This window comes from Cupressus sempervirens, chromosome 3, assembly GCF_028749045.1.
Source record: "Cupressus sempervirens isolate cs-2001-9-10 chromosome 3, ASM2874904v1, whole genome shotgun sequence".
NCBI classification, from domain to species: domain Eukaryota; kingdom Viridiplantae; phylum Streptophyta; class Pinopsida; order Cupressales; family Cupressaceae; genus Cupressus; species Cupressus sempervirens.
Window position 1 is genome coordinate 470,955,514 of NC_143120.1, and position 15,628 is coordinate 470,971,141.

Genomic DNA, 15,628 nt, shown 5'->3' on the forward strand with positions numbered 1-15,628 from the left:
GTCCTTTGCATCCATTTTTGGCACACAGATAAAATCTTGTTCTATGGCCTTGTAGATATAGCAGTTTTTTTTTCATGATGGAAATGTATTTTTCAACTAAAATAAAATGAGAATATGATATGTCCAGGAGAAAAATGCAAGGTGTTTAATAAATTGATCATTTCTACTACTTCAGCAAAATTCATAAAATAATTAGCAGAGGCAGTGAAGTGAAATTCAGCAACCTAGAAATTCTGGCCAAAAAGGTAAACTTTGCCTGATAGAATATATAGAATGGGACACAATGACAGATGGCAATATCAATGATGTATTCATATAATATACTTGATAAGCACTGGACTCCCTCTGTTTTTGCGAGAATAAAATCTTATTTAGCTGATCACAGAACCTGTCAAAATAATAGGTGCAGAATTGTCCATGGTAAGGCCCAACAGAAATCACAACACACGAAGAGAAATGAAAGTAGCTGGAGAATCCCACTCTAGTTCAGAAAGGTAGTTCAAGACATTTGCATATGATGCAGAGGTGTCTTTTCTCAATCAATTCCATAATCAATCTTCTACAAATCATGTAAGCTTGCAAGCTATATTTCAAATGTCAACTAGAATCAGTAATGAGCTACAATCCAACCTGTGATGCACAGTTCCTGATTGAGTACCAAAACTGGTGGATATGCAACCCTCTGGAAGAAAATCACATTGAAGTCACACTGAATGCATGAAAATAGAGGCTTAACTGCTGATATATTGAACGCAAGCCATTTAGTCTTCGGAATACCACTGTTCATCCTTGAGAAATGCCATTAGAAGTCTCGATGTAAATTATCATACCCTCACTCTGCAGTCTGTGGTAAACAGCAACATGGAAACTGCAAGTAGATAAAGATTCCAATTTCAGTCAAAAACCTTAAATAAGAATTTAAAGATGCCTCCAGCTCATCCACAAGTACTCACTGAATTTTTGCGTGGTACAGTTTTCTTGTAACCACTATCGCGTGAAGGAGTTTCAGGTGGCATTGTTGGAATCTTAGAAGCTCCTCCTGTCAGCTTCTCTTCCCTTGCTTTATTAAATATAAATGTAAATCCATCTGCAGATGCAGGATCGTTCTCATTCCAAGCACCAAACTTGGGTAGAGGCCCTCCTCGATCAGGCTGCAGCAAGTTCAACAAACCTTGATATCACAGCAACATCAAGTTATTCTTACACAGAGCTATTTTCATACAATATCAGAAGTGGAAACTGGAAACATCAATTTTCCAGTACCCTGGAAACAGAACAGAGTGGAAATCAATAAAATTATATATATACAATTAAGAAACCTGGAAATGCGCTGGAAAAGAAAAAAATCTAGGCACACCCTGGCATTTTTAACACATTGTCAAGGCATTGCCCTTTTTATTTTTTAAATGGCAAGATGATAAAACTGGGACTACCTATGACATTTCCTGCAAATGCGAAATGAAAAATTAAGGGTGAATTCAAGGGTAGAAATTTGAAAGAACAAATGGACCCGAGTTATGTCATAGGAAGGTTCCAAAATGTCTTCCAAGTCATATAAAATCTCACAATTCTGAATTTGACAAAGAATCACAAAATTTAAATATCAGTATTTTATCTAAAAATATAGGGAATGAACCCATTGAATTCAACCTTGTCAAAAATAAGTTTATATAATCAAAAGCATTTAGATTTTGGTCCTGAAAACTCAAGATTCATGTTTATAGCTTAAAGAACCAAGACAGTTACAGTAAATTCACTCTGCATAAAACAAACATATAAAAGGCATTATCTTTATAAGCAATACACTAAAAAGAATATACTGTGTTTCTCAATCCAAAACACCAATTGTAAATATAATTCTATATTTGGTTTAGCCAGGACTTAAATCAAACAAATAACATATCAGTATTCAGACCATGTATTTAAATTTCTCAGATTACCATAAAAATTATTTTTAAAAATTGTACAATCAGCTGAACATCTAATGCCTCTCCATGAAGTCTCTCAAAGGTACTCCTATATTAATTATAAACATAGCAGATCAGATAATGAATCATATTGACTAATAGTCAAGTAACAACGTCTAGTACTAAAGGAAATACAGTGGTACTCACAGTTTCATCAGCTCTTACACTTCCTCCACGTGGCTTTCGTCCTGGTGTTGCTGGTGCAAACACAGGTCCCCCATCCACCGAAGCCTTCCTATCCCATGCAGGAGAAGCTGCTCCAGGTTTGTTACCAAGTCTCCCTTGATACTGTGCTGGAGATTGGTCTTGACTGGAAGAAATAACCTCCCCCATACCTTGATCCCCCCTTTGCGATTCACCAGTGTTTGACTTTACAGATCCACCAGCTGTAGTATTCCTCCCTGCATACCTATGACCAGGTGATTCTCCTGTTGTTTTTCTAGCAGGAGAATCAGCATATTGGAAGCGTGCAGGGGATCCAATGGGACGCCTGGAATCCACATCTTCCCTGCTGTACCGTCTTTCATGACGAGGCTTTGTTGCTTGTCCGCCATTTAAATTTGAATCACTTGTTCTCCTAGGAGGTGGAGGTGGTCTACCTGGGACACTTCCATCTTCATATTCTGGATTTTTCCCTAGCAAATTCTCTGATGTGTTATCCTTTATTTCAGTATTCTGTACAAATGCAGTTGGATTTTCTTCAGGATCATTAGGATTGATCATCTTCCCTCCTGTACCTTTACCAGCACGGGCATTGTTAAAAACAGCGGTGTAAGGAATATGGTCTTCAGTCCAGTTTCCAAACTTTGGAACATGTGAAGGCCGTTGCTGCAAACCAGCACACAACAGTTAAATTGAAATGACATGCATATCACATGTGCACATACATCCATATAAACCAACATCAAGACATAATAGATCACAAACACTAAATAAATCACTACATCTAAAACTCGAGAATCAAGCATGTGGTGGGATGCAAGTTTGGTGACATATGCACAGAGCACTATACTTTTAATTACATGTAAAACTTGAAAATCAAGCACATGTTGGGATAAAAGTTTTGCAGCATGTGTATGCTATTTTTCATTATGTAAAACTTGAAAAAGGAGCATGTGGCAAGATACAAGTTCAGTAGCATGTGCATACATTGCTCATGTGCATGAGAGAGAGAGAGAGAGAGAGAGAGAGAAGTTTATTAATGTCCAACAACAGACCAAAAACGGGTCCAAGGGACTGAAAGCATAGAACGAAGGCAACTGCCAACAGCAGGAATACCAAACAGTGACCAAAAAAAGGACAAACAGGAAATTAAAAGACCCAACGAAGGAAGACAAGAGGTCCTTCCTAGGCAGGAAAAAGTCCAAGACTGAAGGTTAAGGTCCAGGACGGGGGAGAGCCCTGGACCATCTCAAAATACCGCTGGAGGTGGAGTGTGGCTGCCGAGTGAACCCACCGCAGGGTCTAACAAGCTTGGTGTGACTGGAAGTAGGAAGGTTTATAATAAAGAGAGGGAGAGAGACAGAGAGAGATTTATAACAGAATGATAATGATCCAGAGACCTGTAGGGTTTTTTATCATAATTTGAAAATTATTTCAAATAGTAATTTTTAAATATATTAGGTGGCCAATGGGTTGTGTGTGTGTGTGTGTGTGTGTGTGTGTGAGAGAGAGAGAGAGAGAGAGAGAGAGTTCATAACAGAATGATAATGATCTAGAGACGGTCGTTTTGATCATGATTTATGAAGTTAATATATTAGGTGGCCAATGGTTTGAGTTTCCAAACATATTACTTAAATATAATACTTCCTGGTTTGTAATATCTAAATTACTTTAAATGCGGTATTATATGAATTCAAGGGGTCTTCCTCCAGTGTCATATAAACAACTATGGTAACCAACAACAAAGGGTTTTTCTAATTAGAGGATTCTGATGTGCCTACACCATCTTACAGCAAGCCACTCTGCAGTCTTTCAAGTCACTGTAGTCTTGGAAAAAATGAATCACAGCAATATATCTGAGCTGTCAATCCTCACTCACAAAGGTGTTCTAATACCATGACATTACAAATAACCTGAGACTATTCACTGGAAGAATTTCAAGCTAGATGATAGATATGGAGGTAGCATTAGTAAATGTCCAATGATTCTAATAGGACTTGAATGTTTACTTGGTAAAGATAATTTCCTCGTCTTTTCTGGGAGTATTCCTAAGGAATCCCTACAAGTTGTTTGTCCCCTTTTGAGTTCTCTTGACTCACTTTTCTTATTCCAAGTATTCGGAATATCAGATTTCCTCCTTATGAGAATTGTGAAACGTTGCACCCACAAAGGACTTTGGATGGCATCCTTAGACCTGGGAGTTACTTTATAACTCCTCGCTTTCACCTCTATATATTTGAGGTGCCTCTGTCTTTTCTTCTATGGAAGCATCATTATGCTAAGCTCACCTTCCTTGTCTCATTGTAATTTCTTTACGCTCTATGTCATCCACATAATCATGTTTTTTTTTCCTTAGAAATCTTGTGTCTCCTTCATGGCTCTTGGTGTGGTTGCTCTTGGTAATGGCTTTTCATCTTTATGGTAATATCCTACCTTCAAACAAGTGCTCCGTGGCTGGTTTTTCCTTTCAGATTGACACACGAGAGACAATTCAGCAAAAATGTTCATTGACATGCAATGTAAGACAGCAATCAATATACAGTTGTATCATTTCATTCATCATGGCCCCATATTTATAGCCATCTATTAAAACAACTAGGGCAGGGTAGACCCATATACCACTAGCATGGCCCTAACTCAAATCCTAACTGACCAGATAATATGTATAGCTATTATTAGCTGACCCAATCTAACTTGGTCACGAATATTTCAAGTTAGTTAATCAATACCTTCTAAACTACAACCCTAAAACTTTTGTTGATTTTCCATTGTTGATAAGCACTCTCTCAAGAAAGATTTAGATCTGTAGGCAAGACTTTTGTTTTGAGTGGAGCAGCTGTTCAAATGATAAGGAGTCATCCACATACAATTCTTGTGTGATTTTTTGGATAATTGTAAAGGGCGACTAAGAGATGAAACCTAGTTCTTGTTAAATAAGGATCAGAATACAATAACCCTACCTGAACAAAATTGAAAGGCACCATTAGGAAGCAAACATTAGATGTTATTTTGATGGAACATAATATGCATCATTATTCCAACACTGCTAAACCAATTAGCATGGCTATTCTTCAACAAACCCATTATACAACATAAAGTCTTAAAAAGGCAGAGAGATTTTTGGGTCACTACCAAACAAGACACAACTTCCATATATACAATGGCCCTTGTGGCATCTAAAAAGAGACTTGTTTTATATTTCCTTCTATATTATTCAATAAAATGTTCATTTCCTACATTCCAACAAAATTCAAACCTACACCTACCCAAAAAATGCAAATCTTCACCACTGGGACCACTATGGTTGTACTCCAATAGACTCAAGCTATATTTCATCAAACTCACATATAGACCTATTGATAACAATCAAAGATGATAGTCAATAAACAAGAAGCAAGGTCATCTTAACAAAAGAGTAATAATTAAAATATCACGACCAAATGATGAAAGTAGAGATGTGTCAAGGACAATAGCATCATTAAACCACCAAGGGTGGTTTCCAAAAAAAAACTAGAATGATTTAGAAAAAATTAGAGACAAGAAATGTTTTATGCAAACAACCAACAGTCTCATCCAGGGCCAACTCCTCAAAGGACAAACAAAATAAATTAGGAAGTCAATTGGCATGTAGTTCATCCAAGCAATCCCATGATTAAACAAACAAGTTGCCACCCACTTACCTTAGATAAATATATGCTTACACTCTTCCACTAAATCACTTCAAAACCTTTTGTAAGATGTCATTCTTCAAAAATCATCCAATTCAATATCAAATTTTAGCATTCTCCTTTTTCTACAGCTACAATCATTTTCAATCAATCAAATCAATGTAATCAACAATCAATAAGGCTGTTGACAAAGTCCTTTATGTCAGTCCATTATTGATTTATCTTTCACGATAATGTTCCTATGTTCCTCAAGGATGCCACTGAGTGTTTTACTAATATTTTGGGGCAAGGATGATGTAGGGTGAATGTGATGACAACTATCACGCATCTGGTAGCCGCACACACCCATGATCTGAGACAACCTAAAAGGATATTGAACCATTCATTGTTTGTTTCTGCTTGTTAATCAAAGATAGTATTGGTATCCAAATGGTCAATATTTGGGTGCACTTGCATCTCGTTCTTTTCAATAAAGCACAATGATGAAAATCTATGAAAAATATCTGGCAACGACTCAATACATCATCTACGTTGATAAAAACCAGATCATATGTCTTATACGAGATGTATCTTTCTTGAAACTAGACATTATCGCTTGTCTTATACATGGTATATCTTCCTTGAAACCAGACACTATCGCTAGTCTTATACAGGATGAGTCCTTCCTGAAACCAGGCATGATTCTTGTCAAACAATCTCTATCAATCAAACGAACATCATCATCTACTAAGTCTTCACTTCTTACTAGCTATTCTTCTCTTTCATCATTTCATCTAACATTTCTCATCTTCTATCAAGAGATCATTCATGCCTTTCTTGCATAAACAATCTCTTGAGGGGACATACAATCCACATGCTATCAATGAGGCAAGCTGAGGCAATACCTAATTTAAAATTCTTTGATAAAATGCTCATAATCACATTATATCAAAGAGGGGCAAATGTAGACACCCAAAAATGGACATGCTTGTGACTCAGCATTAAATTGCTAATTATTTCCTCTATTAATTAGTGATCCTTTAATTGTTCATTAAATCATCTTTATTCCCCTAAAATCAAATCTTTTCATTATCTTATCATTCTCTGATATTAATTAAATAGTTGCTATTGTTTAATTAATCACCTTTAATTAAATGATTTTTTTTATTAGTTAAAATCAATTTCTAAAATCTCATAATTTACACAATTATCATTGATTATTTAAATTAGCTAATTTGTTCCTCTTAATTAAATTAATTTTCAATAATTTCATTTCAATTTCCCTTAATCTCAATTTCTAATTAATTCTATCCAATTTCAATGAATTTCAACTTTCTAATTTAATTTTAATTTTAATTCTTCTAAAATCTGAAAAAACAAAATGACGAGGCAATAATCATTTTCTAAAAAATTACAAATCCTCACAAATTGGAAAATCACTTTTTCTAAATATCATATATTCTTTAAAATCAGAAAAAACAAAGTCTTTCCATTTTCAATTTTTGGAAACTTTATCTCTATAAATTGAAAATATCTTCAAATTTTATCTTCTACTTTTCTAATCTGAAATTGGAAACTTCCTAATTTCTTCTTCAATCTTATCTCTTCTTATCCATCCATTATTGATTTATCTTTCACAATTATGTTCCTATGCTCCTCAAGGATGTCACTAAGTGTTTTACTAAAATTTTGGGGCAAGGATGATGTAGGGTGAATGTGATGAGAACTGTCACGCATCTGGTAGCCGCACATATCCATGACCTGAGACAACCTAGAAGGATATTAAAACATTCCTTGTTTGTTTCTGCTCGTTAATCAGAGATAGTATTGGTATCCAAATGGTCAATATTTGGGTGCACTTGCATCTCTTTCTTTTCAATAAAGCACAATGATGAAAATCTATGAAAAATATCTGACGACAACTCAATACACATTCCACGTTGATAAAAACCAAATCAAATTTCTTACACGGGATGTATCTTTCCTGAAACCAGATGTTGTCGCTTGTCTTATACATGGTATATCTTCCTTGAAAGTAGATGCTATCACTAGTCTTATACAAGATGAGTCCTTCCTGAAACCAGACATGATTCTTGTCAAACAATCTCTATCAATCAAACAATCATCATCATCTACTAAGTCTTCACTTCTTACTCACTATTCTCCTCTTACATCATTTCATCTAACATTTCTCATCTTCTATCGAGAGATCATTCATGTCGTTCTTGCACAAACAATCTCTCGAGGGGGCATACAATCCACATGCTATCACCAGGGAAAGCTAAGGCAGTACCTAATCTAAAATTCCTTGATACAACGCTCATAATCGCATTATATCAAAGAGGGGCAAATGTAGACACCCAAAAATGGACATGCTTGTGACTCAACATTAAATTGCTAATTATTTCCTCTATTAATTAATGATTCTTTAACTGTTCATTAAATCATTTTTATTCCTCTAAAATCAATTTTTTTCGTCATTTAATCATTCTCTAATATTAATTAAATAATCAATATTATTTCATTAATCACCTTTATTTAATTCATCTTTATTGATTAGTTAAAATTAATTTCTAAAATCTCATAAATTAAAACAATTATCATTGATTATTTAAATTAGCTAATTTGTTCCTCTTAATTATATTAATTTCCAAAGTTAATTTTAGTTCATTTCATTTCAATTTCCCTCATCTCAATTTCTAATTAATTCCATTGAATTTCAACCTTCTAATTTAATTTAATTTTAATTCAATTAAATCTGAAAAAAAAAATAATGAGGCAATAATCATTTTCTAAAAAATCACAATTCCTCACAAATTGGAAAATCACTTTTTCTAAAAATCATATATTCTTTAAACTCAAAAAATACAAAATCTTTCCATTTTCAATTTTTGGAAACTTTATCTCTAAAAATTGAAAATATCTTCGTATTTTATCTTCTCTTTTTTAATTTGAAATTGGAAACTTCCTAATTTCTTCTTCGGTCTTATCTCTTCTTGTCCATTGATCTTGATTTTCTTTGATTAATCTTGATCATCCATTTTAACCATGATTTTTTATTTAAGCAACCATCATTCCTTCATGATGATCTCTCTCTCTCTCATGCAGGTTTTCAACCAATCATGTATCAAACCTCTATCATTTTTTAAATCATTTCTTACCATTTGGAATCACATCTTTTATCATATTTCCCAGAGCTCGGAGTCTAAGAGTTGCTGAATCAGAACTGAGTGCACACTTTCATACGAACAAAGAAAGCAACAGAAGTTTGGAGTATTTGATTGGTTTGCATATTTTATTGTGTGTTTCTGATTATTTGGTACTTCTTATTTGTTGTTAATAGGCTCATATTTAGTAGTTTGATTTAATGTCTTTTATTAATCATTTGGTGCTACTAACCCTCATTTCTTGAGTGTGCAGATTTAAGCCTAGACACAAAATACTTGATCAAGTTGGTATACTAAGAGAAAAGTTGGTTAAAAGCTCAACTGGCATTTTCATATTATGCAAGCTTTCAGATTTCCTTCATTCTTGTTATGCTCATTATTGTGTTAGTTTAATGAAATTTCTCTTTTTGTTTTGTAAGGTAACTATGAATGACAGATGATTGAATCGAGATCCACTCGTTGGGGTGATTTGGGGGATCAAAACATGGATGGTATACAAACCCTCAATCACCATGCCAACAAAATGGATGGTACAAGATCAATTTCAAAACTTCAAGCAAGAAGATAGTTTGTGGTCAAGGATCAAATGAAGATGTCAATTCAAAGATCTTCAAAAAACAAAGAACGAGGAGAATAAGATCTTTGCAAATCTAAAGTAGAGAAATTTATCATCAACTTCAGTTTCCTCTACTTGTAGATTTGCAAATTTGTTATTCAAAGTTGATGAATTTTTTTCTGTAATTGTTCTGGAAATCCAAGTTGACAAATTTTGACTACTTGTAGATTTGCAAATTTGCTCAAACTTATGCAGGTTTTCAACCAATCACGTATCAAACCTCTATCATTTTTTATATCATATTTTATCATTTGGATTCATATCTTTTATCATATTTCTCAAAGCTCGGAGCCTAAGAGTTGCTGAATCACAACTGAGTGCACATTCCATACGAACAAAGAAAAGCAACAGAAGCTTTGGAGTATTTGATTGGTTTGCATATTTTATCGTGTGTTTTTTATTATTTGGCACTTCTTATTTTGTTGTTAATGGGCTCATATTTAGTAGTTTGATCTAATGTCTTTTATTTAATCATTCGGTGCTACTAACCCTCATTTCTTGAGTGTGTAGATTTAAGCCTAGACACAAAATACTTGATCAAGTTGGTATAATAAGAGAAAAGTTGGTTAAAAGCTCGACTGGCATTTTCATATTATGTAAGCTTTCAAATTTCCTTCATTCTTGGTATGCTCATTATTTTGTGAGTTTAATGAAATTTCTCTTTTTGTTTTGTAAGGTAACTATGAATGAGAGATGACTGAATCGAGAACCACTCATTGGAGCGATTTGGGAGATCAAAACATGGATGGTATACAAACCCTCAATCATCACACCAACAAAATGGATGGTACAAGATCAATTTCAAAACTTCAAGCAAGAAGATAGTTTGTGGTCAAGGATCAAATTGAAGATGTCAATTCAAAGATCTTCAAAAAACAAAAAACAAGGAGAACATCTTTGTAAATCTAAAGTAGAGCAATTTATCATCAACTTAAATTTCCTCTACTTGTAGATTTGCAAATTTGTTCTTCAAAGTCGATGATATTTTTTCTATAATTGTTCTGGAAATCCAAGTCAATGATAAATTTTGTCTACTTGTAGATTTGGAAATTTGTTCTTCACCTTGTTCTTTGTTTTTTGAAGATCTTTGAATTCACATCTTTAATTTCCAAGTTCACAGATCCAAGCACATAAAGACTTAATCACCTTATAAAGATCAGGGTTAAGTCATTGAAAATGCATTAAGTCTGCAAGTAAAGCAAGTTCAAAATCATGTCAATGAGAATATTTTCACAAGGATGGAGAAAATTTGAGAAGATGAAGCAACCTGAGAATATGTCATCACAATCCAAGGTTTGATAATATTAAGTATCAAAACATTTTCTCATCACCAAAGAATTGATCAAGTCTATAAGATAAGGATGTTGAGGTGGCACTCACTTGTCTTCAACCAATTAGAAGCCTCTAGTTACACATGTTCAAATACATTTAAACAGTAGTATCCCAAGTGTACCTATAAAAGGCATTCAGTGCCTCTACCTAATCTACTTCCTCATTAGGCTTTCAAAAGGATTGTAATTTTCTTCTTGACCCACAAAGTGGTGCCTTCATGTCATTGGATGATAGTGGTGGCAACCCTAATTAGGGTTTGTGATGGGTAGATCTTTTCCCTTGATCTTGAATCAATCATGGCCCTTCATTATAATTGAACGACTATAAAACCCTAAGGCCTTCTCATTTGTAAGGGTTTGGAGTTTAGTTTCATTAAAGAGAAAATTAAGAAAAGAATAGAGGGTAGAGTAGGAGAGGAGACTTGTTTAAATTATTATCATAATGCTATTAAACTAATTGTTGATTCATTCTTGGTCTTCATGGTGAATTACTCTTTGGTGTAGTGCATGCTTTCTACATTTCCTCACTTAAGAGTATATTTCATCTCATGTTGAATGTGTAAAAGATTTAAGGATCTCTGATAGAGAGATACTGATATATAATTTTAGTTGTTCTAATTATAAACTATAGAATACTGTAATGTCCCCATCTTTTTAGCATCTGAATGGAGTTCTTAGCCTTTACGTTCTCCGAAGGCTAAGTGGAGAAATAAGGAGAAATTGATTAAATTAATTTCTTATAAAGTCGTTAAATAAATTAAAATTAAAAGATGACTTTATATTTAATTAATTTAATTTTCTAGAAGCACAGCTAATTATTGTATTGGAAAGAGGGAAGCTTCTAAAGAGTGCATTTTCTAGAAGTACAACTAATTATTGCCTTGAAAAGGGGAAGCTTCTAAAGAGTGCAATTAAATAATATTTTATTTCCTTTTAGAAGGGTGAAAGAAAAGAATAAATAGGGAGGGCAGCCTCATTGTTGAGCATCAAATGTGTTGCCATCTACTCTTCTGGATAGCTTGTGGAGCCAAGGGTTTCTACAGTTGTTATATTGATGATTGGGAACAAACACTCCCATTGATTTGCATAAGTGAGGTAGTGAAATATCTTCCGAAGGGTTGCAACTATTGGAGAAGACAAACTAGTCTTTTCTTTGTGCCAAATTTGTGGCCTAGGGCCAGCTTTCTAGAGTAAGGAATAAGTTGGAATTTGCTACAGTGATTTGCCATAGGAAAATTCATGTTTTTGGAGCAATTCCAAGTTTTTATCTACTACATTTTGCATTGTTCGAGAGTAGATATTTAGGGCATTGGTAGGGTTTGTAAAATCTATTGCAATTTAATTTATATCAAAGTTTTATATCAGAATTTGTTGCCCTAATGTCTTATTGATGTAGATGCATATTTTTCTATTTATAATCAGTGTTATTTAAAAACAATTGCATCTTCATTGTTAGTTGTTTGGTGTGTTCTTTGGAAGCATATTTATTAAAGTTTGGCACTTAGAAAGCAATCAAAATTTACATATGCAATATATCTCTTGCTTACAAAGTGTTTGACGAAATGTCCAACAACTGAATTAAAGAAGAATTTGGTATTTGTTGAAGTTATAACCGGTTGGAGTTATTACATTGGTATCAGAGCTAAATCCTACCATCCTGAGAGTTTAGCAATCACATGCAGCCACTTGGGGTTGGCTCTCACAAATTTTCCACTCGCAAGCAAGCTTTGTTTGACAGGGAACAAGATTTTGACAGGCAGCCAGACACCACGGGTGACAAGAAAGAGCATAGCCCACCAAGAGACAATAGGAATGAGGATCAGGAAACAAGGAAATTTTTCAAACCAAACAAGAGCGGATGGCTCAAGCTTTGCAAGCACTCACCACCATGGTTGAGCGCATGAACCCACAAGACTAATGGAATCAGGAACAAGGGGATAACAGGAGTGCAGTGGGATTGCCTAAAGCTCATAGAACTCTTTCCAGATAGGTCCACACGTCCTACCTTTGTTAGAGAGGAACCAGTACAGGAGCCAGCAGAGGAAGCTGAGGATGGGACATTTGCAAATATCCTTATGGCTGCTAATGATGAATGGGAATTACTGACACCGCAGGTACGGGAGAGAATGACTTTTGAGAGGTTTGTGAACCAAAGAAGAGAACACTACCGTGCAATCAGATAGAATAGGAGACCTCGTGGCGAGGATAATGAATTGAAGCGGGCTACAGGGAAGCTTTCCTTGACTACATTTGATGGGAGTAGCAGAATGACAACACAAACTTGGATTCACAAGCTTGATACCTTCTTAGCACTGAGACCTATGACAGAAGTGAAGACAATAAAATATGCCACGCTACATTTAGAGGGAGCTGCACATGATTGGTGGTACCATGGTATAGTTACCCTTTAGCATAACCAAGTGACTTCATATCAGGACTCTGTGGACAAGTTGGTAGAGGGTTGATAAGAAGGATCTAGAGGTCTACTTCAAGGAGTTGGCACAGTTGAGACAGACAGGCGAATTGGAGTATTTCATTAGTGATTTTTAGAGGCTATCTGTTATGGTGCCAAATATATCAGATAGGAGATTGGTTGTTTTGTTCATGGAGGGATTATCCAAACCACTTAAGGGTTGGGTAAAAGCCTTTGATCCATTTAATTTGCAAGAAGCAATTAAGAAGGCAAGAAGTATGGAACAAGCAGCCCCAGTAAATAAATTTCAGTCAGAGAGCATCATCTAGCAAAGACAAACCATTCTTCAAGAAACCTGACAGGAATGAAACAAAGGCTGAAAATAAAGACAAATCATTTGCTCCTTTGGATAGAGAGACATTGAATGATTTATGAAAGAAAAAACTTTGTTTTTATTGCAAAAGACCCTATGACATGAACCATGACTGTCCCTTGAGGCCAAAGGGGAAAGCAAACAAGCTTATGTGGGCATATTATGAAGATTCGGATTCTGAAAATTCAAACCAGCAATTTGAAAATGAGGAATCAATTGAAGAAAAAAAGGCACAGATGATATAGGTGATGAGAAGACTGAGGGTAGACCTAAGGAGGCCCGTCTCACTAGTGTACAACAAGAGGGATCATTCAGGATGAGAGGGGTATTGGCTGGTCAACGAGTTATTACTTTGCTTGATACAGGTGCTACTCACAATTTTATTGGTTCCAGATTGATTGAGAGGCATGGGATACAGAGAAAGCAATTTGAGGTTCTGAGAGTGAGGGTAGCCGATGGCTACATCCTCAAATGTGACAGAAAGATTATAAGTATGCCCCTAAAGATCAACAATTTTGATTTCAAAGCAGATTTTTATGTTGTTAACATGGGTGATACAGATTTGGTCTTGTGTATGACTTGGTTACATGACATAGGGGAATTCACTCTCAATTTGAGAGATATGGAGATGAAGTTTCAGTCAAAGGGGAAGACCCATATACTTAAGGCCATTCGTGACAGTAGGTTTAGGATGATGTCTTGCAGATGCATGGAGAGCTTGTTGAGACATGACCAAGTTGAGTGGGCAGCCCATTGCACTTTAATGCCATCACAGGGGCAGCAAAAATCAGAATATCACCAGACATACAGAAACTAAGAATCAAGCACTACAAGGTTTTCACTGAAATACCGCTAGGTAGACCTCCAGATAGAGGTATTGAGCATATTATTGAGTTAAAGGAAGGTGTTAAACCCATCATGATCACACTCTATAGGCATCCAAAGAGACTGAAGGATGAGATCGTAAAAACCATCAAGGAACTACTTGTTCTAGGGCACATTAGACCAAGTAAGTCACCTTTCACTTCTGTGGTTTTGGTGAAGAAGGATGGAACTCTTAGGATGTGCATAGATTAAAGGGTCCTGAACAAGAAGACTATAAAAGATAGGTACCCCATCCCACGGATTGACGAGTTATTAGATGAGCTACATGGAGCATGTTTCTTCTCCAAAATTTGAGATCGGGTTATCATCAAATCCAAGTCAAAGAACAAGATATAGAGAAGATGACATTTAGATGTCATTGTGACCATTTTGAGTTTGTAGTTATGCCATTTGGGCTAACTAATGCTCCAACTACTTTTCAATCCACAATGAACAAGGTTTTTCAGCATTAGTTGAGGAAATTTGTGTTAGTCTTCTTTGATGACATCCTAGTGTATAAAAGGACATGGGATGAGCATGTGCGGCACTTAGACACTATGTTGAGCATTTTGAGCAAGGAGTCCTTGTATGCAAAGGAGTCAAATGTGACATCTAAGTTTTTACAAAACCTACCAGCAGATTTGTGAGCATTTTTCATGGAAAGGGCTCAAAGATGAGGTGTTGCAATATGTTAGAGTGTGTCCTACTTGCCAGCAAAATAAATAGGAGCACTCTTACCTAGCCGGCTTACTTAAGCCATTTCCGATTCCTGACAGGAAGTGGGAGTGTTTATCCATGGACTTCATCACAGGACTGTCGAGAGCCCAGGGTAGAGACTTTATATATGTTGTTGTTGATCGGCTTACAAACTTTGCCCACTTCTTCCCAATCAACACTACATACACTGCTACACAAGTGGTAGACTTATTCTTCAGAGAGGTATTTAGGTTCCATGGTTTACCTAGGAGCATTGTCAGCGACAAGGATAGCAGATTTACGAGTCACTTATGGCAGGAGTTGTTCAGATTGTGCAGGACAAAACTCACTCCGAGTACTAGCTACCACCCCCAGATAAATGGTCAGACAAA

At 35.4% G+C, this 15,628-nt stretch overlaps 1 protein-coding gene across 4 annotated transcripts in view; it reads right to left on the reverse strand.

Annotated features, from left to right (window-relative positions):
* Positions 1 to 289: 289 nt before the first annotated feature.
* The window catches only part of LOC149567178 (RPM1-interacting protein 4-like), a 51,702-nt gene continuing 36,363 nt past the window's right edge, over positions 290 to 15,628 (reverse strand). For 2 of the 4 annotated variants that reach the window (XM_089820363.1, XM_089820362.1), the window contains 3 exons: positions 2,133 to 2,795; positions 954 to 1,151; positions 290 to 868 (listed from right to left, as the gene is read on the reverse strand). In XM_089820363.1, the coding sequence (XP_089676489.1) occupies positions 833 to 868; positions 954 to 1,151; positions 2,133 to 2,795 (897 nt within the window). In that variant the 3' untranslated portion in view covers positions 290 to 832. Of the gene's footprint in view, positions 869 to 953; positions 1,152 to 2,114; positions 2,796 to 15,628 lie in introns of all 4 variants that reach the window. The other 2 variants (XM_089820361.1, XM_089820360.1) reach the window with 1 other exon arrangement.